The following is a 15,649-nucleotide window of genomic DNA, read 5'->3' as shown; positions in this document are numbered from 1 at the left end:
TGTGCGCGCGCCGCCTGTTCTCGCGCGGGGCATCAGGGGACTCGTAGTTCGGGACAGTCCTGCGAGGCTTCCCGTTGTGGAAGGTGAGGGGGAGTGACTACAAGTCCCAGAAGGCCGTGCGGCCTCAGCAGCGGGCGCTTCAGTTCCCAGGGCGACCCCAGTGGCAGAAGCGGGGCATCTGGCGACCGTTGGGTCCTACCGTGGCCACCGCGTTCTGCACGTTGCTTTCGGCGTCCTCTTTCTCACCCCGAGGCCACTGCCATGAAGGATGCACTGGTGCTGCAGAGCCGCGTCCCGGCGCACCCGGACTCCCGCTGCTGGTTCCTGGCCTGGAACCCCACGGGGACCCTGCTGGCCTCGTGCGGCGGCGACCGTAAAATCCGCATCTGGGGCACCGAGGGTAAGGCCTGGCTTGGCTTTGTGACCCTGGTGCCGAGGAAGACGCTACTCTTGAAAAGGGTTTGTCGGGGGAAGGAGTGTGCAAGCGTCAGCGGACAGTCTGGGATTGTTGCGGGAACTGGGATATTTGTTGAGGAAGAAAAATGAGAAAAGTAGTCTGAATAGCAATTGGACGGTTTTAAGACCCCTTCCAGAGGAAGTAGTCGCTTGCATCGTTGTAATGGTGGTTGAGTTTGTCACCCGACAGGGTTCCACTTTCAGTACCAGTTATTGAATGGCATTGATGGTGCTCCAGAGCCTAGCCTGTTCTCTGCCTGTAGGTGACAGCTGGATTTGCAAGTCTGTCCTTTCTGAAGGCCATCAGCGCACTGTTCGGAAAGTGGCCTGGTCCCCCTGTGGAAATTACCTGGCCTCTGCCAGCTTTGATGCTACTACTTGCATTTGGAAGAAGAACCAGAATGACTTTGAGGTAACCAGGCTGGATGGAAGCAAATTACTTGTCTGCACCCCACAGCTGGGTCAACCTGCCCCTTTGAGGACAGCCTTTACTTAATGTTTATACCATAGACATGGTAGCTGGGTATGGTAGTTCATGACACCAAATCCCAGCAATGGGACACTGAGGCAAGAGGACTGCCACAAGTCGAAGCTCGTCTAGGCTGTCTCAGCAGCAAGGTTGTGATCTTAGATGTTTTACTGGGACTCCTGGCTGTCATTAATTCACAATCTTTTTCCCTTTCCAGTGTGTAACCACTCTTGAGGGTCATGAAAATGAGGTCAAGTCAGTGGCCTGGGCCCCATCTGGCAACCTCTTGGCTACCTGCAGCAGAGATAAGAGTGTGTGGGTCTGGGAAGGTGAGTCCAGACGTCTCTAGGTACAGTGGAAAACCAGCTCACTGACTTTCATCTCTGCTCCTGACAGGGTCAGCTCTTTGGTTCTTTTTTCTCCCACAGTTGACGAAGAGGATGAGTATGAATGTGTCAGTGTCCTCAACTCTCATACACAGGACGTTAAGCATGTGGTTTGGCACCCAAGCCAGGAGGTGAGCATCAGACGGGGTAGGAAAGAACCCTGATGTGGAGGCTTGTGCCCGGCCTGCCTGCACTCTTCAACATCACCCTCACTTCCATAGGGATCTTTGGGACTGTCCTGTCCAGACAGTGTTTGATACTGGAACCATGGGTACCTCCTGGGCCATACAGACAAATGCTGGGTCTCTTTTCCACTTTCAGCTTTTAGCTTCTGCCAGCTATGATGACACAGTGAAGTTGTACCAGGAAGAAGGGGACGACTGGGTCTGCTGTGCGACCCTTGAAGGTCATGAGTCCACTGTATGGAGCTTGGCCTTTGACCCCAGTGGCCAGCGTCTGGCATCTTGCAGTGATGACCGTACTGTGCGCATTTGGCGCCAGTATCTACCAGGCAATGAGCAAGGTGAGGGTCCAGGAGTCAAAGGAGACCACTTTCCTTAGAGTTTTATAGTCTACCATGAATCACAAATTGGGTTCATGAGGTCACAGGAGATCTCCAGGGAAGCACTGAAAGAACTGGGGATAGCTTTGTGGAACAAGGCCTTCTAACCAAATTTGAAGATGGCATGTAGATTTTTTTGTTTTTGTTTTTGTTTTTGTTTTTCGAGACAGGGTTTCTCTGTGTAGTTTTGGTGCCTGTCTTGGAACTCACTTGGTAGCCCAGGCTGGCCTCAAACTCACAGAGATCCGCCTGGCTCTGCCTCCCGAGTGCTGGGATTAAAGGCGTGCGCCCCCAGCTGGCATGTAGAATTTTTAACAGGAGACTGTAACACAAGATTCTCAGTTGAAAGCCCAGCAGCAAACCCCCCAACCAAAAAAAAAAGCTGCCAAATGGTGGTAACATAGGCCTTTAATCCCAGTACTCGGGAGGCAGAAGCTGGGAGATCTCTGAGTTCAAGGCCACCGTCTACATAGTGAGTTCCAGGACAGCCAGAGCTACATAGTGAGACCCTGACTCAAAAAATAAAAAAAAAAAAAAAAGAAAAAGAAAAGAAAAAGAAAGAAAAGAAAACCCAGCAGCATGAGTTGACTGATGGTGGGAATATCTAAACAACGTGAAGAACAGGATTCCTTGAGGCAAGGCAGAGGACTAGAAGGGAGGAGTGACGTTGGGTGGGTGGCTAGTGAGTGGCCTTAAAAGGCAGATTAACTGGTTAGATACAGCCTGTAGTGGAATAGGGGTGCTTCCTTCTCAGAATCCTTGGGTGACAACAGTGTGTAAGGCAGACAAGGAGGGTGGGAACACAGTTGGAACGAAGGCTCATTGATTGGCAGTGGGATGAGGAAGGGCACATTAGGTTCTCCTTTGCAATAGTAGGGGTGCTCAGGACACAGAATGCCTTGGACTTAAGAAAGTTCTGTCGCACAGGGGTGGCATGCAGTGGCTCTGACCCCACCTGGAAATGTATCTGCACTTTGTCAGGCTTCCACACCAGGACCATTTACGACATTGCTTGGTAAGACCTCAGTCACATTCCTATAGCAGGGGTTTTAGAGATGGCATGACCTGTGCTGCTCTGCATTTGTTCAGATTAGGCCTGCTATTCTGGTTTACAACTGGCTGGCCTGGGGTTCTAGGAGCAGGAAGATGACTATACCTAAGACTGTTTCTGGGATAAGATCCCAGGTTTTGAGGGCAGCACCAACCCTTAGAATTTACATAGCATTGCGACATCCTGAGATATCATAGAATATGTGCATTTGTAACTGTGGACTTTGTGCTTTAGTAACTGATTCTTACGGAGACTAGAAAAGCTGCCCCATTCTTAGAAGAGTGGAGGTTAAAGGCCACTCTGGGCCTGAGTCTTAGATCTTAGAAATAATTCCAACCATGAGAAAAATCTGTGATATATCTAAGCTTTATGTCTGGGAATATCTATGCCATGAAATGGGACTCAAGTATTTTGACTTTATGGAGAATTAGCCCCACCCTACCCCCAAGCATTAAGTTTATGGCAGAAATTGAAATTTACTTTTAGCTAAGGAGTTGGTTTTTTGTTTGTTTGGTTGGTTTTTTAGGGATATGTATTTAACCGCTTAAAATTAACCTTACTTGTCTCTGTGAGTTTGAGGCCAGCCTGGTCTACGGAGTGAGTTCTGGGACAGCCAGGGCTACACAGAGAAACTCTGTCTCAGAAAAAAAAAAAAAAAAAGCAATCAAAACAACAAAAAATTTAGACCTATTTGAGGCTGGAGAAATAGCTCAGCAGTTAAGAAAACTGGCTACTCTTCTAGAGGACCTAGGTTCAATTCTCAGCTCCCACATGGCTGCTCACAACTGTCTGTAACTCTAGTTCCAAGGGATCTGACACCCTTTTTGGCTTCAGTGGGCACTATACACACATGGTACACAGACATACATATAGGCAAAAATACCTATAAAAGAAAAATAAATCTTACAACAATTAAAAAAAATCCTTTAAAAAAAAAAAAACCTGCTGGGTGGTGCTGGTGCAACCTGTAATCCCACCACTCAGTAGGTAGAAGCAGGCAGATCTAGTGTATAGAGTGAGTTCCAGGACAGCCAGAGCTACCCAGAGAAACCCTGTCTTGAAGAAAAAAACAACACTCAAGCAATTGGAATTTTGCTGGTGTTTTAACTTACTAACAGGCAATTGAACATTCCAGATTCAAGTTTTATACAGTGATGGGCAATTGGGGAATCTTCAATGTTTATTTTAAAGTAAGTTCTACTAAATTATGGTGAAACTTGTTAATGTCAGTGTTAAAAGGAGGTTAAGGATGCAGTGACATGGGCAAGTGCTTACGCCAAGTGGAGAAAGTGTGATTTGGTCTCATCTGTAGCTGGGGCAACCAGATGGGAACCCCTGAGGACTAGGAGGGCCTTTGTTGGTGTGATGGCTTAGGAAAGCTTTTCTGTGAAACAGCTTAGCTGAGGCCTTAGGTTTGGGAAGAAGGTAGGCCTGGGACTGTGGAACACTTCTCCCTAATTTGCTTACCCAGTGACATGTATGTTCCTCCCAGGTGTCAGCTGACAGGGGCCCTGGCTACAGCGTGTGGGGATGATGCCATCCGAGTGTTTGAGGAGGATCCAGGCTCAGATCCACAGCAGCCTACCTTCTCTCTGACGGCTCATCTGCGTCAGGCCCATTCCCAGGACGTCAACTGTGTGGCTTGGAATCCCAAGGAGCCAGGACTCTTGGCCTCTTGTAGTGATGATGGGGAGGTGGCCTTCTGGGAATATCACCAACCTGCAGGCCTCTGAGCTATAGCTTGACTTGGCCAAGACTTTCCTAGTCATCAAGAGGACCTGAAGGATCCTTAATCTTCATTTAGCTTTATGCCTTCTGTTTGGATGTGTAGAAGCCACAGGACCATTCACTGTTTCCCTTCCTTGATGTGAGAGAGCCATGGGACAGAGCCATGGAACAGAAGTACGCTGTGTTACAAATTTTGCTTTATTTAGGGCATGGTGTTACATTTGGGGGGTAAATAGAGTATTTATAATCACTATGTATGTATATAGGAAAATGTGTTTGAAAGCTTTCTGAAATTATGAGCTTTATAGAAATAATCCACCTGTGCCCCACTTCCTATTTTATAAATAAGGTCATTTATCATTTATAATTCCACTGTTTAAATGGGTCCCTCCTTCCCAATTTCTAAGAGAAGTCCCTGCATTTAAGACATGCAAGCCAGTTATGGTGTCTTCCTAGCACTCAAGCAAAGACAGGATGATCAAAAGCTCAAGGTTATCCTTGGCTACATAACAAGTTTCAAACTAGTTTGGACTATACAAGACCCTTTCTCAAAAAACAGTTACGTTCAAAGTTTGTTCAGAGTAAAAGAACACCTCTGCTCTTCCTTAGAAACCCTCATATGCCTCTTGAGACATTATGCTGTGGTGGCAACTGAACTCCCCTAAAGAGAGAATTGATTTTCAGTAAAGGGCAGAAAACATTTAGACAATAGCTTGTGGCCCTCTAAAAAAACATCAGCAGGCTGGGTGTGGTGACACACACCTATAATCTACCACTCAGGAGGCAGAGGCCAACTTGATCTACAAAATGAGTTCCAGGACAGCCAAGTAGACAGAGGTCCTGTCTCAAAAAAAAAAACAAGTAAAAGACTATGGCATGTGTGTGCTGCCAATGTGGTGTTTTTCAGGGAAAAGAGTAATTAATGTCTAATAAGCCTTCTAAAGAGTGGTGAGGGTTGTCTCCAAAGCTGGAGCCTTCACTTAATTTTTGGCACTGTACAATTGTGACTAGCTTTTTTTTGAAAGACAGCAGAAACAGTATCCAGAACAGTAGTGGCTAGAGTAATCTGCAGATCCCTGTGAGTCCTAGGTCCCTTGCAGGGTCAACACCTTACATGGTCCAGGAGTGGCACCAGTTAGATAGCCATCAGTCTTCGCTGTCTTGTTCCCACAGTAGGAACGGAGCTAGCTTCTTAGACAAGAAAGAGGACTAATTATTATTAAACACTGACCCCTGAGAACACTTCTCATACTGACAAATGAGAAAATTCCATCTAGCCCCTCTACAAGTAAGATGGTCTTAAGGAAAAGCAGTTGGACGTTGTTACAAGCCAAGTTAGCTATTCATGGCATGCCATCTTTACCAGAACTAGGAAATTACAGTATTTAGGCTTGGCTCTTTAGCTGTGTTTCTGAAAAATGAACACATTGAACCTTTCACTAAGTGTTCACTGCTAATGGTAAATGTTTAAAAGACAGAATTTCTGAAAACTTGTAACAAACTTTAGTGGTAATGAAATTAGCAAATGAGTAGTGAACTGCATGAACATCTTGAGATCTGTGGAATTTCATAGGTCGTTCTCCAAATGACCCATGTACTGGTGTTACATGGGTCATTTGGAAAATGTTATATTCGGACAGTGACTCTAAGATGGGGTAGTAGGTTTAATAGTATAAGATGCATGGATGCAGCTGTAGACCCTACATTGCCTCTAGGAAACTTTCACATTCAGTTTTGCATAGTAGCAATGGAGAGCCAGTTATTTGAAAACTCTTTTCTCTGAAGTTGACATGCTTCAGTTCGAGCACACAATAGATGGGCATAGAAGTGGCTAAAGATCCTAACTGGCTTCTATGTAAAGGATGTAAAATGACTGCAACACTGTACCATGCTATTCTTCCTCAAGAATTTATTTTTCCTAAAATATGTTAATGAGGTTATTTTGAAATGGACTGCCTTAATTTTTATTATAACAAGTATCAATGAATATAACCTAGATAATAAAAGCTTTTGAGGCTCTGCTCTTAGTTTTCTGAAGGGTAAGGGGTCTTGAAATCATCATTTGAAAACTGCTGGCCTAGAAAATGAATCACAGTGATTCATGGTTATTCATGAAGAACAGAAAGCAAACATCTGAAGTTGTAGGTGTGAGAATGTGGTAAGAGGACATTTTAAGGAGACTAGAGTCATATCTACCTGGTGCATCTTTTGTTTTATTTTTTGAGACAGGGTTTCTCTGGGTAGCCTTGACTTTCCTGGAATTAGCTCTGTAGACCAGGCTGGCCTCAAACTCCCAGAAGTCTGCCTGCCTCTGCCTCCCAAGGGCTGGGATTAAAGGCATGTGCCACCACCGCCTGGCCCTGCCTAGTGCATCTTAACCACGGAGGGAAGAATTTCAGAACACAGGTCATGAGAAGCCCTACCTGTTGGCCAAGATGGAGTCAGCTCCTACTGCCATGCCGCTAACTTTGCAACACCTATAAAGGAGGCTGAGGTCATTTGCATGACCCAGGAGTTAGCTGTCTGACATTGTTTTGTCCTTCAGTAGAGGGCAAGTTTGTCCTCCACATACTTGATAGGAAGATTCAGTGCTAAAATGAGTTTTTCTGGCCAGGACGTTTGGTTGAAAAAAATTTAGGACATAACATTTTTTTCAATTTATTAGAATGTGTGACTCAAGGAACTACAAAAAAAAAAAAAAAAAAAAAAAAAAAAGCCTCCAACTACTGTACATAGTTTATGCTTGACATGACACTTGAAAATACTAGACCCAGAGCTTGAACTGCTTGGTCCAGAGTAGGAAAGTAACTGGGAACAGCAGCAACCTGAATGGACAGACCTCAGGCTGACAGACCTGGTTTCCAAAACCAGTTCCCCCTGAACTGTCCATATTCCTGTTTCCAGGTTCAGTGTCCCCACACACGAGAGAATGCCTCAGACTCAATCTGAATCACTGTCTGTCTCAGCTTCTTTCACATCCACACTGAATTTATACTCCTGGTCACATCCCATGTAAGCATCACTCATGAAGTACAGGGTATAGTTGTGGCCACCTGTGGCTGGGGCCACAAAGTCTAGCTTCACCTAAAGAGAACAGGCAGAAATCAAGTTAGTGGGGACCTGGGAGGAGGCAACCCACCTGTCCAACCCCAGGGATAGATGCAGGACTGAGTGCACACACTCACCTTGGCTTTCTGCTGCAGGGTCAGCCTCTTGATGGAGATGAGGCTGTTGGACTTGGCATCTCCAATCACAACCCACCAGCCCTCTTCACGTTTCTACAGGGATCAAAGCCAAGAACTTAAGCATAGAAAACTTGATGACTACAATCAACTGTGAGAATGGTTATGAAACAGTAACAAAACTCAGATTAAAGCTCTCCACAGTTGCTTCCTGAAACACAACTTGATAGACTTAAGAGTTTTTAAGCAGTCTAAACATATCCCCAAAGGACTTACTCTTCAAATAAGCAGCTAGACTAACTTTTCAGTTCTACCTCATTTCCATTACCTAAGGCACCTTTTTTATTTAACGCTTGTCACTGAATCTAAACTATATTATTAGAAATTTAGCCTTGAGGCATACAAACTTAAAGTTCTTAAGAAACTTAGGTGCGAGGCAAGCTAACTGAAAAATCGTAATGTGGAGATAAACCTGCAGCAGAGAGAATACAAAGCAAGCCCGTGGGACCTCTCCTGACATCCTCTCTCTGGAGAAGCCCTCTCTGTTGGCCACAGTAGAGCCCATATGCCCCAGTGGCACTTTCCTTAGAAACCTAAATAACTTGTCTATAGAAGTACATGAAGTTTATCTAGCAGCTGCACCCAACCTTCAATGCTCCCACATAAAGAAGATGAGACTTTCTTCCTGTTGATTTAAAAACAAATATGCAAGTAGAACCTGAGTGAAATATAACTGGAAGACCAAGTAGAAAAGTCCAAGTGTCCTGGGGCCATTTGTAGAAACAAACGTAATCTTACAAGTCAGAGAGATACTAACACTGCCTGATGTTTTTAACAATGACCAGCCACCTAAATTGTTTAAAGACAAAAAAAAGAAAAAGAATCCATGGTTCTGAGATGAATACTCAGCCTTGTGAGTTCATTACCCCCAGACTCCTCTCGGCTGGTAGGAAATGTATCCTGTTCCTACGACCTAGCTAGTGAACAAGGCCTCAAATGGACTTGTGGCAAAGCCAGCTGCTAGGACATACCTGTGGGAAGAGAGGTGCAATAACAGGGCCTGTGACTTCCTCCTCTCGCTCCAGTTGCACTAGCACCACAACTGGCCCGCCACTGGTGAAAGCAAAACAATATATGAGCGCTGTGGTTGTGGGCAGAGACCCCAGGGCAGGACTCCTGGCACTTCCTGTCTCACCTGCGGATGCTGTCTTTATCCACCACTTCATAGGACAGTTCAATATTCGGGTAGCGGTTACAAAAGCGGGCCACATCCGCGATCTGGCTGTCAGTCAACTGAAGCAATGCGTTCCGTTCTTCATCCTCCATCTCCATGATGTCAAAAACACTCTCCACTCCCTATAGTGGGTATGCTGAGGTCAGGGGAGCAGAGAACACATGCCACAAGCAAGTACCACTGGCTCTAAAGAGCTGCTCCCACACTGCCAAGTCATCTAAAAACAGCTTTAGAAAGAATGCAGACCACTCTGGCCCCTCTCAGCATCTCGATTCAGATGGGACTCCTTCAAAGGAACCAGTTCCCCTGCTAATGCTTGCCTCCCACAATCTACCTGCAGATCAGGACTTTCTGTTCTCAAGCTCATCACCCAGCACTCTAGGTCTTAGCTCACCTTATCTGTGCAACGTTTGATATGCTCTGAGGTAAAGTGTGGCAGCTGCTTCAGATAGGAGTCCTTAGACCACATGGCTTGGGTGACCATCTGAGCCAGTTCCATGGCTGCCAGAGCAGGGCTGAGCCACCCATTGCTAGAGAGTACATCCACACAGGCCTGAATGAGCCGGATTGCCTGTATGGAGAGGGAATATAAGAGCAGGTGGGCTGGGAAGCCAGTCTTCTGAGGCCCCCACTGGCCAGTGAACCTCCAAACCCCACCCACATTACCTTACTAAGGATTTCCTCAGTGTCTGACTGCAGTTCGGCACTCAGCTGCATTCGGGACAGGTGAGCCTGCAGTAGCAGGTTGGTCTTCACGTGTGGATCATTGAACTTGGGGTTATTCAGCTTGTGGGGAACCTTCTGAGCCAACTAGATGGGAAAGAAAAAAAGCTGGTGATAAACAGAGGACCCTACCTGAGACCTGTTCAGGTCAAACACACCATGTGGCCCTGCCCGACTCTAGAGGGAAGGCTGTATGAGGTTGAGAGAGGTAAGAGAAATGTATGAGGGTATTTGTGACAGGAAGCCATGTGCTTTGGTATATGGGCCAAATTTTTACTCCTGAATGGTCTTCTAAAGCAGATGCCCTCACCTGGCGTAGCAGGTTGTCTTCATGATGCCTGATGGGAATGTTCTCATACTCTGCCGCGTTGGAAATAATCTCAATAAGTCCTCGAACCTTGGTTTTAGCATTGAGAGACATGCTGAAGAGCTCTGAAAGAAAATGAGAGAATGTGGGAAGAGCCAATTGAGAGGGGGAAAGGAACAGACTAACAAGAATCAACTGCCTGGCGGCACTGCTTTCTTGCAGTTTCATCTCTCTGACAAATACTGGCTATCACATCTCATCCCAACAGACTCAGAAGCCCATGCACCACTGGTCCTCACCAATGGTGGTGTAGTTTATGTAATAGTAGGCAGCGATCATGCCCAGGTTCAGAGGGGCCACATCCATCTCATCCTCGATGCTGATGCACTTGGACTGCTCCAGGTCACTGAGGGTCTGCTCTACCAGCTCTGACAAGTGGTCAGACAAGTGACGATGAGATATGCCTGTGGAGATGTAAGAGGGAAGTCTCAAGATATTGCCTAGCAAGAGCTGTGAAAACCTCCAAGGGCAGTGTGTGCTCTTTAGTTCACTGACCCTGAAGGTTGTAGTAATTGGGGTTCTGTGTCATTCGGCGATATAAAAAGGTCCAGGTGAGGTAGTCCACAGCATCCTGCTTGTTCTCAATGGTCTTGGTGACTATCTCAGCATTGAAGTGGTCATGCATACAGTGGTCCAGGTGAGACTCTACTGGCAATGGCTCATATAAAAACTTTTTGAAAAAATCCTGTGGATTGGGGGAGGGGGACATTAAAAAAGAATCGATGACAACATGATCATAAAGGATGAAGGGCAACCCAACAGGGAATGAATGGCCTCTGTGTGATTATGTATATAACAGCCGAATAGAAGAGACACTTAGAAAACAGTTCATGTAATACAGAGCAGGAGTGGGACACGCCAAGCCACATAGCTGGAGCAGGAAGCAATGCATGAAGAAAGACAACTAACCGGTGGAGACATGGAATCACCAGCAGGAGCAAAAACAAAGAACAAAATTCTGTGTTGGCTCCAGCTTGTTACAAAAGCAACTGACAGAAAGGACTGAAAAGTTTATTAAAGACATTTCAGAAAAGATTCGAGAATCTGTTCAAAGGCTCAAGGTCTCCTAACTGACCTTTTTAGAGCCTTGGCACATGATGACACAGCGCCCCTCGTCATCCTGCAGGGGGCGGTTGGCATGGCCCACCATCTGAAGCACATCATAGATGGGGTAGTCCACATAGCTGGGGGCAGAAGAGAGAAACAGGAAACATGTCAGGAGGCCTGCCTGTCTGTCTTCAGCCACAGGGACAGAAGATGAAGGCAGGGAGAGAAGGTCAAACTAAAGCAAAACTGGTCCTGAACCTGTGTGCTTAGTGATGCATTTCATTTGCTTACCTACACATTATTTTAGTTTCTAAGTGAAAGAGTCATGCATGTGTTACTCAATGAACTTGAACCAAAGCCGCAAACCTACCTAAGGCCAGAAGCAAAATAACATCCTATTAAAGGACCACACTTAAAGTCAAGTTTAAGGGCTGTGTGTTTCAGATTAAAAAGTAATCTAAATCCCAAAGCAAGAACCAGATTCAGACATTTTAAACTCACAAAACTAATTTCAAAATAATCTGCATTTTTGGAAAAAAAAAAAAAAGTTATTCAGGCTGTGAGAAACAGCAAACCGACAAAGGTGTGACCTTGTGGGAAGTAGGTTAACAACCCCCCTTTCCTGCTGTCTCTAAGGTCTTCTCTCCAAACTGCTGAGATAGAGGTACAATGACTAAAAAGAAGTCTACCTCCTGGGACCCCAAAATTAACCCTGATCTACAGGGACTCTAGACTATGTTTAGTTCCTTAGACTGTGTCTGTAGATTTACACTGGTTTTAGGAGGGGGAGCTGTTAATGTCCACAGCAACTATACTCACGCATGGATCTTGCCATTGTAGTACTGCGTATCCATGATGATCACTAGATGAGCAGCAACATTCATACCCCAGCAGAGACTTCGAGAAGCCACCACCACCTGGATCGCCCCTAAGCATGGGAAGAGAGAGGAAGACTGAGGACAGGGTTTCCAGAAACTATCTGCCTCACTGGCAGGCAGCGGCCAACCTTGTGCTCCATTTCAAAGCTCTGAGTGAGGCTGTCTAGGAACAAGGTCTGACACTAATGAAGTGCGGGGAAAGGCAGCACCACACTATTGACTATCCTAGAAGAAACAAAGCAATTCTAGAGAACTCAAACCCAGGGAAAGCAAGACCCGCACTGCCTGGTGGATCAGCCTCTGATGGTGAAAGCTAACACCAACCCAATCATGGTAAGTTAGCCAAAGACAGCAAAACCAAACTTACTCTCAGCACACCCAAACCAGGCAGATTCAAAGAGTGAGAGACTGGCGGGATCAGCTACACCAAGGCTCTGCCACATAGCGCCAGAACAGTGAACAAGGCATAAAATGCCACAGGTCAACAAAGGGCAGCAGACGAGAGGCAACCAACCAGAGAAGAATCACAAATCCACAGCCATCTCGAGTTCTAACCCCACCAGTCTTGTATCCACACAGAACTAAGGTCTACTGGCCAGTGGCCCCAAACCCCAGAAAACCAGGTTCTGAAATGGGACCAGCTTATGTGCCTGCCTGCTTTCTAACCTTGCAAGGAGGGGTATCTCTCTCAACTACATCATACGCGTTTAAGAGGAATCTAATGAGGTAAGACATACAGTAGTCTGTTAGCACTGTGAAATGAATACTATTCAAAAGAGAAATGCCATCCACATCCTAAAGTTTAATACATACAACTGGGACAGCTTTGGTTGCCATGAGGTTTTCTTACCTGAGCTAAAGAGCTGCTCTACCAGGCGCCTCTCCATGGGGCTCAGTCCTTCATGTAGGTAGCCCACCCCATTTAACAGTGTTTCCTTGAGCGTGCTGTCACTTAACTTCTCCAGGTAAGGGATCAGATCCTTCTCAGTACAGTGTAAGAACCTGGGCAGAACAAGAACAAGCACAGGTCAGAGGCATTGCAGTATGTAGTGGGCCCAGCCTCAGTCCCTGCCTCACCCAGGACACCCAGAGCAGGGGGCAGCTTCACTAAACATGATCCTCGTGCACCTACCCACCCCAGAAATTAGAGCACACCCCACCTCTGCCGCTGGATGTCTGCTGCACAGGTAGTGAGGATGTCTATCGCGGTGAGACGGGTCTGCTTGCGAGATGGGACAAAAACGATGACAGGCTTCTTGGGTGAGTGTTTGGTGATAGCATGGTACACAGGCTTGGCCATAGATAGCAGGCGAGTCTGGGTATGGCTGATGTTGAAGCCCTGAAAACAAAGGGAGAAGACAAGACACTGAGGTCACTGGACCTGAAGAAGGAGGGATCCCTGAGGCCATGGAGGAGTAGAGACAGGGTCCTACCTGGATGTGCAGTTCCAAAGGTACAGGGCGCACATTAGGGTGGAAGTTGAAGGTGGAGGTGGCACTGCAGCCCAGCCAGTGAGCCACATCCTTGGCATTGGAGAGTGATGAGCTGAGTGCCACAATGCGAATGGGCCGCTCAATCTGGGAGGAGATGTAGCGCATCCGAGAGCAGATCACTTCCAAGACAGGCTGGGAAAAGGGAAGGAGTCATTCCAGGCCCGGGTTCTCCATCTTCTGCCTGAGCTTCCCTTTGTGAACCACCTGCCTGTCCCAATTACAGGCTCTCCTGTCTGTGGTTCCCCTGCCCCAAGAGACAACCTTCACCTTATTGTTCTTTAAGAGTTCTATCCAAAAAAGCTCAGATCACCTTCTGGAATAAGGCGATAGGCAGAAATCTTTGTGATGACCCTAGTCCCTGGCTCCAAGCCCAATGTAAAGTCACTGTGTGGGTCCCACCCCTCCTCCATGCTGCAAAGTCAAGCATACCCCATTCTCGCCCCCAATAAGGTGGACCTCATCCACCACAAAGAGGTTAATGTTCTGGACATTCTTGCGCTGCTTCCACCTCCGGGAGAGGATGTCCCACTTCTCAGGGGTACTGATGATGATGTTGCCTTTGCCCAGAAGCTTCAAGTCTGTGCTGGTCTCCCCCGTCAGCAGCACCACCTTCTTGTTGAGCCTGTCCTGAAACTTCTCATACCAGTCCATGTACACCTGGCAGGCAGGGGAGGGAGACAAAAACAGCAGGTCATGTCTGCATCTCTCAGTTGCTAGGAGGAGAACTGAGAAGCCAGATACTTTACACTACTTTTTCTGTTTTGAGATGGGGGCCCAGGCTGACCTCAAACTTGTGGGTTCAAGTGAACCTCTTGCCTCAGCCTCCTAAGCAGTTGGGATGACAATCATGTATCACCATACTCTATTCATAATACTGTATGGTCCACACCAGCTTTTAAGTGACAGGGCAGCTTTTTTTGGGGGGGGGGGGGGGGCAGCTTTTCTTTAAGAAATGATATGCAGTTGTCAGATATGCGAAAACCTGCATCTGGAATCACAGGTGGAACGGCTTCTGGGAAATTCACAGTTCCACAGCACATTACACACCTGCTCCACAGCACATTACACACCTGCTCCACAGCACATTACACACCTGCTCCACAGCACATTACACACCTGCTCCACAGCACATTACACACCTGCTCCACAGCACATTACACACCTGCTCCACAGCACATTACACACCTGCTCCACAGCACATTACACACCTGCTCCACAGCACATTACACACCTGCTCCACAGCACATTACACACCTGCTCCACAGCACATTACACACCTGCTCTGCCAGAGCCTCCATGGGGGTAATGTAGACACAGCGCCCCTCAGAATTCTGCAGCAGCATCCGCAGGATGGCAAACTCGGCACAGATGGTCTTCCCGCTGCCCGTGGGGGCCCCCACAAACACGTTATCATCACTGTTGTACACGGTGTTAAAAACTGGAAACCAAAAGATGCAGAGTGAACATGGGGGGGGGGGGGTGCGGGGGGAGAATTAAACAGATCATTCATCTAGACTGTAAACACCATGAGACACAGTCAACCAGCTGCAGTACAAGAGAAGCCTGGAACACTGGCCCGTCTAGACTGTGAACACCATGAGACACAGTCAACCAGCTGCAGTACAAAGAGAAGCCTGGAACACTGGCCCGTCTAGACTGTGAACACCATGAGACACAGTCAACCAGCTGCAGTACAAAGAGAAGCCTGGAACACTGGCCCGTCTAGACTGTGAACACCATGAGACACAGTCAACCAGCTGCAGTACAAAGAGAAGCCTGGAACACTGGCTGGTCTAGACTGTGAACACCATGAGACACAGTCAACCAGCTGCAATACAAAGAGAAGCCTGGGACACTGGCCCGTCTAGCTGTCTCTCACCAGGGAAGGGAAAAATCCAAGATCAGGTTCAGATCTGGAGATTTGTGGCAAGAAAAAACAAGCAAAAGAAATCCAGCATCTTTGCCCCTCAAGGACCAGGACACAGACACACAGACACAGACACACACACACACACACACAGGACAGGACACACACACACACACACAGAGGACAGGACACCTTTCTCTGCCCTA

The 15,649-nt window shown here is 47.0% G+C and overlaps 2 protein-coding genes across 2 annotated transcripts in view; one reads left to right on the top strand and one right to left on the bottom strand.

Moving 5' to 3' along the window:
- Positions 1–104: 104 nt before the first annotated feature.
- Positions 105–6,671, top strand: Ciao1 (cytosolic iron-sulfur assembly component 1). The gene is made up of 7 exons (XM_052724474.1): positions 105–400; positions 720–868; positions 1,143–1,254; positions 1,354–1,442; positions 1,633–1,834; positions 2,801–2,888; positions 4,417–6,671. Exons 1-7 carry the CDS (start codon positions 262–264, stop codon positions 4,655–4,657), a joined length of 1,020 nt encoding a protein of 339 aa, XP_052580434.1. The 5' UTR covers positions 105–261; the 3' UTR covers positions 4,658–6,671.
- Positions 4,833–15,649, bottom strand: part of Snrnp200 (small nuclear ribonucleoprotein U5 subunit 200) — a 30,865-nt gene continuing 20,048 nt past the window's right edge. The window contains exons 30-45 of the mRNA XM_052724472.1: positions 14,854–15,014; positions 14,006–14,233; positions 13,517–13,708; positions 13,244–13,422; positions 12,934–13,085; positions 12,025–12,133; positions 11,234–11,342; positions 10,654–10,843; positions 10,398–10,562; positions 10,102–10,223; positions 9,735–9,878; positions 9,463–9,639; positions 9,030–9,190; positions 8,866–8,947; positions 7,838–7,930; positions 4,833–7,736 (exon numbers count right to left, since the gene is read on the bottom strand). Coding sequence (XP_052580432.1) covers positions 7,593–7,736; positions 7,838–7,930; positions 8,866–8,947; positions 9,030–9,190; positions 9,463–9,639; positions 9,735–9,878; positions 10,102–10,223; positions 10,398–10,562; positions 10,654–10,843; positions 11,234–11,342; positions 12,025–12,133; positions 12,934–13,085; positions 13,244–13,422; positions 13,517–13,708; positions 14,006–14,233; positions 14,854–15,014 — 2,408 coding nt within the window. The 3' untranslated portion in view covers positions 4,833–7,592. The remainder of the gene's footprint in view (positions 7,737–7,837; positions 7,931–8,865; positions 8,948–9,029; positions 9,191–9,462; positions 9,640–9,734; positions 9,879–10,101; positions 10,224–10,397; positions 10,563–10,653; positions 10,844–11,233; positions 11,343–12,024; positions 12,134–12,933; positions 13,086–13,243; positions 13,423–13,516; positions 13,709–14,005; positions 14,234–14,853; positions 15,015–15,649) is intronic.

The sequence above is a fragment of the Peromyscus californicus genome, unplaced genomic scaffold (genome assembly GCF_007827085.1).
Source record: "Peromyscus californicus insignis strain IS unplaced genomic scaffold, ASM782708v3 Scaffold_7__1_contigs__length_154581171, whole genome shotgun sequence".
Classification (NCBI taxonomy): domain Eukaryota; kingdom Metazoa; phylum Chordata; class Mammalia; order Rodentia; family Cricetidae; genus Peromyscus; species Peromyscus californicus.
Note: the sequence above shows the minus strand (reverse complement) of the source record. Positions and strands in the feature narration are given on the sequence as shown.

Coding starts and splice junctions, on each gene's coding strand:
- Ciao1 (XM_052724474.1), top strand. CDS start 262: ATGAAGGATGCACTGGTGCTGCAGAGCCGCGTCCCGGCGCACCCGGAC. Junction 1,255..1,353: donor GAGTGTGTGGGTCTGGGAAG/GTGAGTCCAGAC, acceptor TTTCTCCCACAG/TTGACGAAGAGGATGAGTAT. Junction 2,889..4,416: donor ACCATTTACGACATTGCTTG/GTAAGACCTCAG, acceptor TGTTCCTCCCAG/GTGTCAGCTGACAGGGGCCC.